This window comes from Cupressus sempervirens, chromosome 6 (genome assembly GCF_028749045.1).
Source record: "Cupressus sempervirens isolate cs-2001-9-10 chromosome 6, ASM2874904v1, whole genome shotgun sequence".
Classification (NCBI taxonomy): Eukaryota; Viridiplantae; Streptophyta; class Pinopsida; order Cupressales; family Cupressaceae; genus Cupressus; species Cupressus sempervirens.
The window spans coordinates 218,640,706-218,654,008 of NC_143123.1; the positions used below are offsets into that span (position 1 = coordinate 218,640,706).

Here is a 13,303-nt window from a genome sequence, read left to right on the forward strand (position 1 = left end):
GCACTATGTGATATCTTCTGCAATTTTACTGCAGTGCTAGCTAAGAATTTCCGTGTCCTAGCTCTGGAAATTTTGTATGCCCTGATGTTCTTTCCGCGCTTTGGTAATTCATTAATGGTGAGATCGTGGGTTCTTTTCATACATTGAAATCGCACGCATAAAATCTGAATCATATTTACTCTCAGTATCCATTACCTCCAATTTGCAGGCAAGTTTGAATCCCATCCGTAGATTTTCACCAGATCGGACGGTTCTGATTCGAAAAGCAACAAGCTTTATGACTTTTAAAAACAAGGCTACGTGTCACAATAGCGCTTGCCCGCATTATTTAAATTCCTCGCACCTTGGAATTGCGGCGAAGCGCCACTCGTTGATCAAGATAAGATCGACGGTCAGGTTAATTTACTTTTGAACAGAATCCAGTCAGCTATACTGACCAATGAGAAAACTCCATATGAGTTTGCGCCTTCTAACAACATTCCACGCCAGCAGATCCCATATCTTCTTCTGAGCGAGCAAGTACTTGACATCATTCAGTCCATGTGTCGTGCTAGCGCATTCCCGCTTTTCTTATCTAACGAGCATTTTCAAATTGCGGGTTTGCTCCAGTCGTCGATCTTCAAAAGATCTACGACGACACTGATTATGCCCTGCAGAGCTTCTGAGTTAAAACTTTAGACGTCACCATGGACACGTGTCTACATGGTGCATTCCCGCTTTTCTTAAACTTCACTCAAATTCAAATTGTGGGCAAGTGCCATTCGTTGATCAGGATAAGATCGACGGTCAGAAACAACTCTTCATTCTATGCTCGCATCATCCACTTGGGCCAATGACATGACTGCTTTTAATCCGCGTGTTCTAACTATTGCATTTATTTCTGACACCTTCCGGGCACACATCATAAGTAGCTCCAGCTAAGCACAAGTAGCAGACCACATGGCGTGACTCAACATTCTTCCATAATTTGGCCCCACTGTGACACGCGTCGCAAAGGCACATTCCTGCTTTTCTTATCTGACTTGCAGCTTCATAATGCGGGATTGCACTGACCATATATCTTTGAAAGATCTACGGCTAATAAAACTTTACTTCCATTCAGCAGTCAAACCTCTTCAGTGGCGCATCTGGCAGTACACATCAGCAGTTGTTTTTCAGTGTGGCACATTGGAGCATACAATTTAAAACTTATCCGACCCCACCTTGCCACTTGTCAAATTTCCGCTTGCCCGCATTATTTATCTCTCATGCATCTTCAAAATGTGGGCATGCGCTAGCCTTTAATCTCTGACAGATCAATGGTTATAAAATCAAGCATCCTTATCATCATGTTGACCAAAGTGACGAATCAAACTCTCCAATCATCCCAACTTGTCTGACACTTGCCACGGAAGACATCCATCCTTGAGAACAGTGGGCCCATCTTGTCAGACCTTGCCACACGTCAAAAATCCGCTTCCCCGCATTATTTATCTGACGAGCATCTCCTTCTTGCGGGAAAGCGCTAGCCCTTGATTCAAATGAAATCAATGGGTGATGCTTCTTGGTGGTAAACTGCATATCTCTACTGGTGACTCCACCAATGATATTGCGGGAAATCCAAAATGTGCACAAAAGTACTGACAAACCTGCAAAAGTTCCTGACAATTTATGGTTCACTGGAATTTAGAAAGGTAAACCCTACATGTCACCAAGTCGCATGCTCGCATGATTTAAATACCTTGCATATCGAAATTGCGGGCATGTGATACTCGTTGATCTAAACAAGATCAACAATTGTAACAACTTTGCGTTATCAGAGGCATTTTCAAATAAAATGATTAAGCAATTTTCAAACCAAGCATGACCACGTAAGGTTTAAATAATATTAAAATGAACCCATGCTTGCGCAAGCCCTTCCTTAGGTGGAAATAGATATCATTAAAACATTTCTCTGAAAATACTTTAAGGGTTTTTCAAAACTAGGGCAAATCTAAGGATTTGAAAATACAAAGAACAAAACCCAAATCTGCAACATTTTAACGACTTAACTGATTTTTCACTAAATTTTTCCATAATTTCTACATTGTGAAAAATCAGACCAACAGAGTGTCTGTGTGCCAGAGGCACTTGGAGTGGGTGTTGGACGTGAGGCTGTCGTGGTGGATGCATAGAGAGCTCAGGAGGAGCTGATCATCCAATTGGAGGCAGTTTAGCGACAATTGGCTCAGGGTACCCAGGAGTTGGAAACAGAGAAAGTAGCACGGGTGGCTATCAAGATCAGCTTGACTAAGGAGACAGTATTGTGTTAGCAGAGGCTATAGATGCAACGTGGTTGGAGACCAATTTGGTACAGGCACGTAACGAATGTGAAAGTGATGTGACAGAAGCAAATCTATCTTGTTGTAGTTAGTCACTTAATGTATTTTGGTTGTTAATTTGTCTCAGATATTTTGTTAGTCGTCAGAAGACGACTTTTCTTTTTGGGGGGGATGATGTCAGCCGACTTGATTGTCGTTGGTGATTTTGTACTTTGTAGCCGACAACGTTGGTAACCAGTTTGTAGTGGACAGATTTTGTAGCCGACGGGTAGATTGGTAATGTTTTGTAGCTGACAGACTCCTTCGGGAAGGTTCGGTAGAAAGTATTTATACCCCGTCTGAGATCATTGTAAATTATCTCATCTTATCATATCTTATCTCCAGTTATGTGATCTGTTGGCATATGCGAATAATCTAAGGAGTTCTGTTGTTCATTGTCTGTGTGCATTTCTTAATTAACCTATGCGGTAAACAAAATATATATAATTCGTCCTTTGTGATCATTTTACTCTTTATTTTTTTAGAATTCATTATTACGATAGGTGGATCGAATTGTTCGCCGCTATTTAGATCTAATAAATACAAATATTGTAAAATATTATTGTTTTTTTTATTTGTATCTATTTTGTCCACATAAGGGTTAAAACATCATAGACTGATCTAAATACGTGAAAAGGCGAAACAATTTGAGGCATCATAATAACTAAATCATTTACAAATATAATATAACCAGTATCATAAAGTTGTATGTGAGAAATATATATTTGACTCTATTGCCCAATTAAACTTCAGCACTAATCATTAATTTCCTCATAATTTCAATCCATATGCTGGCAATAATTTAGCCTCTTTCCTTTAAGAGTTTGATAATTATTTGTTTTAGTAATTCGTTTTAAATTTTCCTTTCAGCAACTCACAATTCTACTAAAGTAATCAAAATTCGAAGAATAATATTCACTAGTCACAATCCAGAAGCTTTCCTTAAATTCTTGCCATTTGAGGAAATTGTCTTTGTGTTATAATCTATTCACTATAAAACATCTTGGATCCAAGTTTTGTTGTCCAGGATCAGGTGTACAAGCCTTGGTTTTGCGGAGCCAAAAGCGTGGAGGATTTAAATCAATTTGATTAATCTTGTCAAGTTGGCCAAAATTGATTAGATATCCCAGCATCAAGCAAGCAGGGCTCGTAGGTTTCTAATCAACGATTTTGATAATCAACAGGTGGTAGCCTTGCTATATTTGACCGAGGAACACATTGTTGATTACAAATCAGCCTTGGATAGAGACTTGGCTAACAACATGACCAAGGAGCATACAGGGAGAAAGGGTAGTGCAGATGAGTATACATTGATTTGTTCCTCTCCACATTTATCTAGAGCCTATGGTTACTCTAGCATCACAGATGTTGAGCATGATGACAGCACTAGGGTTGAGTCTACTCAATAGGGGATGGTTGAGTTTGGTATACTTGATGATGTGTTTTTCTCACACAAGAAGGTCTATTGTATGACTCCTTGTATAGAAAGACAAAAATGGAATTTGAGTATTGAATCGGAAATCCCAAAGGAGTTGGTTTTCATGCATATAAGAGGTATTGTTGGCATGACAGAGTGCTATAATTGTGTAGTTGAATGACACAGGGGAATCATGGATGGATAGATCACCATTTCTACTCCCAAGATTGGGTGGATAGAATTGTTTGGGATTCAAGTGTTGACTGGATAGGAGCTCTTCTTTTCAAGGATCAAAATGAGTGAGTTCACAACTTGAGGTAGGGAATAGTTGGGTTCAGAGTAGCGCAACAGCCAAAAGCAACAGTATTTCTTAGGATGACATGGGACTCAAGGATCTCAGTGATAGATGAGTTGCATTCTTATTTTGGGTAATACAACATGGCAAGGCCTGACTTCAAAGTTACCAATATGGGCCACAGGGATGCTAACAGATGGATACTGAATCCTAGTATTGGTTTATGGACTCACAATTGCTTGAAGGCAAACAATCTTGAGGAGGGAGGGTTGTAATGTCCCCTTTTGGGGACATTAGGAAATTAAGGACATATTCATGTAATATTGAAATTGACTTATGAGAACATAATGTAACTTAATTAAAAGGGGTCAATTTAACATTATAAAGTGGGCAAAAGTGACATTGGATAAACTTCAGTTGAAAAACCTACAGCTACGCTCCAACTAAATGGGATTATATACTAGCTAGTAAGTGGAAACTTCTGGGGGCTTTTTTAAAGTTTGATAATACCAAGAGGTTAGCTAGGAATAACACTAAGTGACGACCTCATCTACCTTCTTGGTACAAATTGAATTTTAATGGTGTTGTAAGACAAGGTAAAGTTGTTGGAGGAGGAGTGATATGTTAATTTTTGCTAATATTGGCAACTTCAAAGATTCTACTAGTTATTAGGCAGAGGGCATTGGCTTACAAGGCTTAGAATAGCTTTATCAATTGGAATTAATTCCATTGAGATTGAAGGTAAGTCTGAGCTGATAATTCAAGCAACTAAAGTGATGTAACTAGATCCACAAACTAGGTTAAGTCTTCCTACTCAACCTTCCAAGGCTTATCCTAAGCCTATAGGGCTAATCTCATGTGCCTATCTCCAAGAGGATCCTCTATCCTATCCCCTTCTACAAGGCCTAATTCATCAATTTGTTGTGCCACTTCTACTTTCCCACTCTTACCTAGTCTTCCTACTATGCACTTCTTGCCATGTTTGCAAGAATAGGGTTACTCAGCAAGTAGGCATTGCTACACCAGCAATTTGTCTTCTACACACTAGTTTTAAGCTCCTAGAGTGGTTTTGGACTTTGTCCCACAAACCCACTTCACCAAGTAGACAAAATTCTCCTCCTAGGCCTAGTAGCCCTAGAGCTCTCAATTAGGCCCCTTGTCTAGGTTTTGCTCCAATAACCAAGAAAACTTGCAAATAACCCCCTAATTCTTACCTTATTCTTCAACTCCAACTCCTGGACTGGCACACACCAATCCAATTCATCAACTCCTAATCACTACAACAGCATGAAGCACATAGCCACGTATGGAAAAACTCGCCTAGGGCATGCTTGCAAAATTAGCAAAACTCACTTCTGGCACTCCTAATTGCATATGTACAATATTTACAGCATGCTCTTCTTGATTCCAAACGGCCGTGATGCTTTGACCACTGGAACTCAAGAAAGAGCCATTCTTTCTACATCACCCAAAACTGGACAGAGAATTGACAAAAACAAGATAATTTCCATAAAACTATCTATCAAGCAATCCAAATCTTCAAATAAAAACTGGGCTACAAGCATTCAATCTACTAACCAACCATGAAGCAAACTCAGTCAGTCCAATCCATTCACATTGGATTCAATGACCAAGTGCTAAGACTGTGTGGAAGAATGCTACAAGCTTGCTCCTTCAAAACTTGAAATTCATATAATAAGCACACCATTCCTTCTCCTAGGCATGTGATGGTATTATATAGGCATTTTGCACGTGTGTCCATCTCCAGTACGGAACCCATAACTGAAAACAATCAGTTTGTTCAGTTTTAAGACAAAGTTGCAAAGTTGTCAAAATGCAAAGTTGCTCAAGCAACTTTTGCAACTTTGTGATTTTGGTCACTTATGAACTCAAAACTTTGCAGAGTCCCATATGACTTAAAATGGACTACTAACCTGATTCTTCCAATTTAGAAATTTTGGTCAACCCTTGGTCAACCTATGCACTATGCAAGCCTATTTAAGCAAACCAAGCAACTAGGAGTCTAAGTAGACCCTTAGCTCCTTCACATCCACTAATCTAACCATTACTCACAAATAACAAACACTAGGGCTTTATACATAGCCCTTATTCCCTGATGGTTGGCTAGAACCATCTACAAGCCAAAATAGTTAGGGACCTAGCCTAGATCCTAGGTGCTCCTGCACCATAAAGGTTTCATGAAAGCAGGTTGGGCTATGAAGGGAATCTTAGAAGATGCTACAGCTCTGCTGACAAAATTAAATCTTTTACTACATAGCATATTTTTAGAGAAAGAAATGTGGTTGCAGATGTTATTGCCACTATGGGACTGGTAGTTGAAGGATTAAGATATTGGAAGGAGGAACAATGCTTACCCTCTAACATAAGGTCTCTATTAAGTAAGGAGAAAATTGTTTTCTCTTACAATGAAAATCAATAATTTGTTTTATTGTGATCTATTGTGGAGTATTTTGGACACACTCTACAAGGATAGTGAGAAGCTCAGCTCTTTGACTAGTTATCCATTCTATTTTCAAAACTTGAAGTTTATGATAGTGACAATCTGGATTTGTGTTGCCAACATGTTGCCTCATCCTCCTATGGACTGGTGACGTGGCTTCTTATTGGTCGCATCAATATTAATGAGACTCATTTTTTGAAGAAGGCATTATTTAAATAATGGATTGAAGGATTTTATAAGATTACAAAATATGTCTGAAATACAAAAGCTTGTTATTCCTATTATAATGACAAACTATTCACACGCACGAGAGGTGTTGAAGAAAGAAGCAAGTGGTGGCACAAAAAATTATGACTGCACTAAGTACTCTTCTTTTGTTAGAATGTGAGGTTAATGTTGTACATTTGTTGTTGTCATTAAAGATTGATTGTCATTGATGTCAACATACTCATATTTCAGCCTTTTATGTAATGGTTATTGTGTAACTGGCTCAATGTATCAATCAATGAGTACCGAGTATTGGTTGGTGCTTTTACCAACTGGCTTTGATTTTTAATCTACATCGTGGTAGATTGTGTGTTTTTCATTCGATCCTATCTAGATGTGTATGGTTTTGCACCTAGCTGTGTAAGTGTAACATGTTGTATATATCTGTTGGAACTGAATGCTTTTGAGAAGGTGTTGTGTATTGGCTCAAAGTGTGGCATGTTGTATTAGTCAAGGTATCTGAATCTACTCTTCAATTCATTGTTCCACACCTGTATCTGCAAGAAAAATAGTTTGTTTATTTGGATGGGGGGTTTGCTTTAGTCAAACCCCAATTTGGAATTAACCTTGAAATTGAATTGAAATTGTAATATGCATAAACAAAGTAAATGGAACTATTCACCTTGCTTATATTGAAATCCTTGTGGAGGATACCAATCCTTGAATCCACAAGTACGGATGCTCCAAACGAATGTAGAAATTTATGTAGGATGTCTCAAATCAATGGCATTAGATCTTCAACACCAATCTTGAATGTATCTTTGCATAGGAAAAGGCTTGGATGAATATGGATGGAGAAATCTTCAATAAGAGGGCTCCATAGAGATTGAATCCTTCAATGGCTAATAATGGATCTCCTTGATGAATTGGATGCTTGAACATTTGAATGCTTGAATGCTAGTAAATTTTCACTTCATAATCGTGTGTAAACTTCATAATAGGTGGATGCGCATGAATTATGGATCGTAGAAATTCGTGGGTGATAAAATGAGGGAAGAAGGCTTCCTTATATAGAGATCTAAGGCACTAACTCCTAGAGAAGGCCGACATAAGAGCATTAAATCTCATTTAACCTTAACCCCTAGGAATAGACCTAGATTAAATGTAATTTAAGAGTCTACCATTCCGAAATAGTCGATTCGGAAGCGGGGAAAAAAATTTCCGAAGCCCGAGATCACGAAACTTCCAGAAATTGAAAAATGAACCTAGGGTCAGGGACGAGGTCGACCCTGCGCTAGGTCAGGGTCAAGGTCATCCTTGACCTAGGTCAGGGTCGAGGTTGACCTTGACTCACCAGGTCATCCTTGACCCAGAAGTCAAAGTCCTCAGTTTCACAGAGCAAGTTATCAGAAATAGGCTGGAAATAGAACGAGAGAGAGAAGCAGAACAGGGGGAAAAAAGCTAGATCCATGCAAAGACCCATTCAAGGCGCTTGACATGACCCTAGACCACTTACTCGGAGGGCTAAACACTCTTGACATGGAAGTGCTTCCATTTAAGACGATGCACTATGACGGAAAGCAAATGAAAAAAGACTAGCAGGGTCTCAGATGTGGAAAACTTGAACCATTTTTTCGTAATGGAGAAAGCCATGTTAAGCTTTGTGGTGGATACCACAGCGCACAACTATCAGAACCATGGGACCAGATTTGTTTGATGGTTATGAAATACTTTACACTTGAGGGTAGATTTGGGGTGTATAATTTCTATCATATGTCATTCATTAATAATTGCAAAAACCACAATGCCATTTCTTTTATGTTCTTTCTTCTCCAATCTTTGGAGAGTTTTGTCAAGGAAACTGTTGAAATCGCCAAGAATAAGGGCAAGAAGCCAAAACCCCTGCACCAAGGACTTATTCTCAAACTTTACCGTTTTCATCTTGCCCTTTACCCACCTAGACCCATCACTATTCAGGGGCTCTTATTTCTGGAAGCCTGCCCCCGTACACTAGCATTATGGATGCCCCCAACCCAAGTAAGAAAAACTGTCTCAAGGAGAAGAAAAGAAAAGAACTTTCTACCAAAATGAAGGCCAAGGCCACAAAAAGGGGCAAATTTACCATCAAGTGATTGACTTTGACATTGATGCAACGGAGGAAACTAGTAGCACTCATCGGTCCACAATACTTGCCACATGGCCTGTGAAAAAGGGGGAAAATCTGAAAGTGGACTCTAAGTTGAAGGAGGGAAGGAAGAGTGCAAATGATGAAAAAGAGGAAAAAGAGAAAGATGTTGAAAGAGAAGTTTGTCCTGAGATGGCTAGCATCTAATCCCATGTCTCTGAAAGCCACAAAACGGAATCCCTGTACCTTACCCAAAACATAGTGCTTAAGGAAAATTTTTAACTGCCTATGACCGATAAAAGTACTACTGATTTGGGTGTGAAGTGAGATGAGTGTGACGTCAACATGGAAGAGCTGAATAAAATCAAGAAAAGAATTGTAGAAATGGACAAGAAGTCAGAAGATGTCTCTTGCTTTGCATATAAAATCATGCACAACTAGGTCACTTCTCTATGCCTACTGCAGAAGAACACACTTGGCAAGGATGATAATGGGGAATGCAACTACAAGGAGCTCAACAAAATTCCTCACTGAGGATTGGGTGATGGGGACGCTCAACAAGCCATGCGAACAGAAGGAAGCCTAGGGACTTGGTCACTTTTCTTATTTCTTTTAATGTTGAAGTGGCCCCTACAGCATTGTTTTGAACTCTGTTTTTAATACCGAGACTGTTATCTCTTATACTGGTAGTTTTTATGTTTTCTGATGTAGCCCTAGGTGGCCCTGTTTAAAGACTTTAATTACTATGTTGATCAGTACCGTAGATGTTTTTAATGTTAGTAGTAGATATCGTGACCAGAATACTGGTCACTTTTTGTTGTTTTGAAGTTTTTTCTGTTGTTTTTGATATACTTTTAATGTGTTGTAAATGTTAATCTGCTGAGTGACACCCACTGGGCTGTTGTATTCAAGGGACAGTGCCCTAGTTTTGCTGCCCAAGGTGGCCCTGTTTAGAGACTTTAATTACTATGTTGATCAGTACCGTAGATGTTTTTAACGTTAGTAGTAGATATTGTGACCAGAAATACTGGTCACTTTTTGTTGTTTTGAAGTTTATTCTGTTGTTTTTGATACTGTTAGTGTGCTGTAAACGTTAATCCGCTAAGTGACACCCACCGGGCTGTTGTGTTCAAGGGACAGCACCCTAGTTTTGCTGCATTAAATATCAAAAACATAATTCCTGATTTTGGAGTAAAATTTGTATTCTATAGATTACCAAAAACATTTGCCAAACCAGCATACCAATGCCAGTAACTTATTCAACCTATATATAGAAACTTCTATTTTATTAGTCACCACTAGGAAATATAGTCATATCAATTGTTAACCACATTCAATCTCTGACAACATCAGATCTCTCTATGATGTCATCTTGAGGGCGGACAAATGCATAGTTAATTTGAAGGGGATAAGATAAAGCAGACTGCTGGTTTTTTGGTTAAGATACAAACCAAAAGATTAGAAATGGAAAGGAATTTGGAAATTATCTACTGCGGTTACTCTTCGGTCCCTTAGACTGCTCTGATCTCGTGAACGTCATTAAAAAGCATTCATTCATTCATTCAATCACTTCCAAAAAATAAAATCTTTGAGAGAAAACTAAGATTGAAAAAGCAAAGCAACTTCCTCACAAAAACAAGTAATGAGTCATGGAGTACATGCACGGTCATCTTCCCACACTTAGTTTCCGATGATTGATGCCCTAACAACTCACACACTAACTTCTGAGAAACAACACGTTACAAGGCTAGGATAACTGACCCGAGACGGATTGTCATTTTGCATGCATTGTGTGCGTTTATTGGCACCGTGACACAAGCATGGCATATCTTTTGTAACTCAAACTGGCCGCAGAAGAAGCTTTTGTGTCAGCAACAAAAATCATTATTTACCAACAATATTTGCATCATTGCATAGAGGCAACATTCTTGACGCCATCATTGCACATTGTGCCAGCACCACCGTATTGTGTGATTGCAACGCCAAAGACAATACAAAGTCATATAATAGAAGTGCCCAAGTGCTTGGGCTTCCACGACAGTTTCATAGCATATTGCATAAATATGTCCTTCCTATTGCAGACCGGTTAATACTTTGTTGTTTCTAAGATGGCTAGCTAAGTTTTTCCCAATCATTAAACTTTGCTCTTTGTGCAAGTTACATATGCATTTCTCTGTTAAGAACACTACAAGTATATCATCGTATTAGAGTTTTTTTTTCAGGGAAAATTGCCCACTTTTTTACGTTACCTTCAGCTGGAATCCACAGCTGAGGATATCTCTTCCCTTAAATTCACAAAAATCTTGCACTTGACATTAACAGTCAAGATCGCACTATCATATATTAACACGACCCCTGTTGGGGACTCAAACGTAGATTTTTATGTAAAGGGAAAATGTAAACATGGGTCTCTGCCGTTTGCTTTGAAAAATCTATTGATTTATTACTTAAGCTCAACCTGATCGACCAAATCTTACTTAAGTTGCATATTTGATTATTCGCTGTGAATGTATGCATCGGAAACAGCGAGCACATGTTTGTTTATCTCTAACTTCCCGGACCTTGCTCGATTTTAAGCTTCTGCTATTTCACTGATGAAATCTCCATCCTATGTTGCACATTAGGAGCATATGGGCGAGTGAATATGTTGCTAGGAAACCAAAGGCTAATACACATGCCAGTCTTACTCATCCCAGACACCATTATGTCATCCACTGTTTCCATCTTCACTGCTCCCCAGAAAGAGGTAGGTGCAGCGTTTTCACAGCAATTCAAATTGGAAATGGCCTATACATCCGAGCAATGAATCACGGGAGAAGCCTAGAAAACTAAGCAAAGAATAGCACCAAAATGTCAGACTACAGCTCCTCTTATTTTGCAAAAGTTAGAATCAATAAGAAAACATGGGGAAAGAAATATAAATAAAAGTGCACTCCGCGTGCCCAAACTACTGATTTCAAGTGCTAGCTGATCCATAGATAATAGTAATTATCTTCTGCAAAACAAATACCTCTCCATTACTGGGAGAAACTTGCAAAAACTACAGAGAATTCATAATCTCTTGAATAGCAACTGTATACATGAAATAAAACTCTGTTTCAGCTTACATAAATACAACGAATCACTCACAGGTATTAGGTAGACATTGAAATTGGCAAGTCTACATGTGTGATTCTGAGCACAGCTATTGAATTAAAATTCTAATTTCCTAAAATCAGATAATCAAAAGTAGTAAGAGATCGATGTAAAAGAAGTACTGTAGCACCTGGGCCTGCCTCCTTCGCAACGGTGCCTGTGATGACGAATATGCCTGCGCCTACTGAAGCCCCTATACCCAGCAATATCAAATCAAACAATCCCAATCTCCGCACTAGTCCTTCTTGGCTTGAATCGTTATTTACTCTGTCTGATGTATAAGTTTTGGTACGACCAGCTGCTCTCCCAAATTGGGCGAGCCATGATGACCCTTTCATCCTCTGGTCCATCTAAACCAGAGTCGAATTGAAAGAATCTATATATATACAAAGCAATCGGATATTCAATGTATCTAGAACCTTATGAGTGAAGTGAATCTTCAATGATAGATCCCATGGAGGAGGATTACCTCAAAAAATTTAGCTCTGCTGGAGAAATTTTGCTGATGAATTTTCAGGTAGCGCAGGTTTTGGCAAACGTGGAATATAAACAATTCAAAATTTTGAAGGATACTTGGTAGGCAGTCTCGTACAATTCTAAAGATATAGCTAATGCTAAAATGTAAAATGTAAAAATGTTTTTGTTTTTTTATTGTTTTATTTTATATGTGAGTCCTTGTGATTATTTTTATTATTATGATACTAAAGCATATTGACTACTATTTCTTATTTTTTATGAATCAGTTTTGAATTATGTATCTTTATAATATTTTTATGTCACAAATCAAATATTCATTTTTAATAAAATATATATCTTTATGTTATTGGCTTATTCTCTCAACATCATTAGTGTAAGATTTTTATATTAGTTTTTCAATCATACCTCTTTATTTTTTGACCATTTTTTCATTTGCATAATTTTAATATATATCAAATTTTACAATTATTTATTTTAAGAATTTTTTTCTCGTATTAGACTTTTCCAAAAACTTCATATTTGTGGTGGTTATGCATTTAATGCAAATTACTCCATACATCTAATCTTCTCCAAAAATTTAGAATTGTCCTATTTTTTATCCTATAATTAATTTGCAGTTTGAATGTGTTGTTTTGAAAAAAACTATGCACAATTAAATAAATTAAATACTAACAATTAAAAGTCTTCAACATTTTGCCTTAAAAAAATTGTTGTTTCAACCAATGTAAATGTGATATTTATTTTACAATTATAAACTTTCTACTTAACTATTTAATGGAAACTTACATTTATGTTTGTTGACAAAATAAATTTATAGTATTTTAGATATAAAAAATATTGCATGCAT

General features: G+C 37.8%; 1 protein-coding gene across 2 annotated transcripts in view; it reads right to left on the reverse strand.

Annotated features, from left to right (window-relative positions):
- CAT9 (cationic amino acid transporter 9) overlaps positions 1-12,609 on the reverse strand; it is a 135,545-nt gene extending 122,936 nt beyond the window's left edge. Inside the window, exons 1-2 of one of the 2 annotated variants that reach the window (XM_089787522.1) lie at positions 12,449-12,581; positions 12,110-12,355 (exon numbers count right to left, since the gene is read on the reverse strand). In XM_089787522.1, coding sequence (XP_089643648.1) covers positions 12,110-12,329 — 220 coding nt within the window. In that variant the 5' untranslated portion in view covers positions 12,330-12,355; positions 12,449-12,581. Of the gene's footprint in view, positions 1-12,109 lie in introns of both variants that reach the window. The other variant, XM_089787521.1, reaches the window with a different exon arrangement.
- Positions 12,610-13,303: the final 694 nt, after the last annotated feature.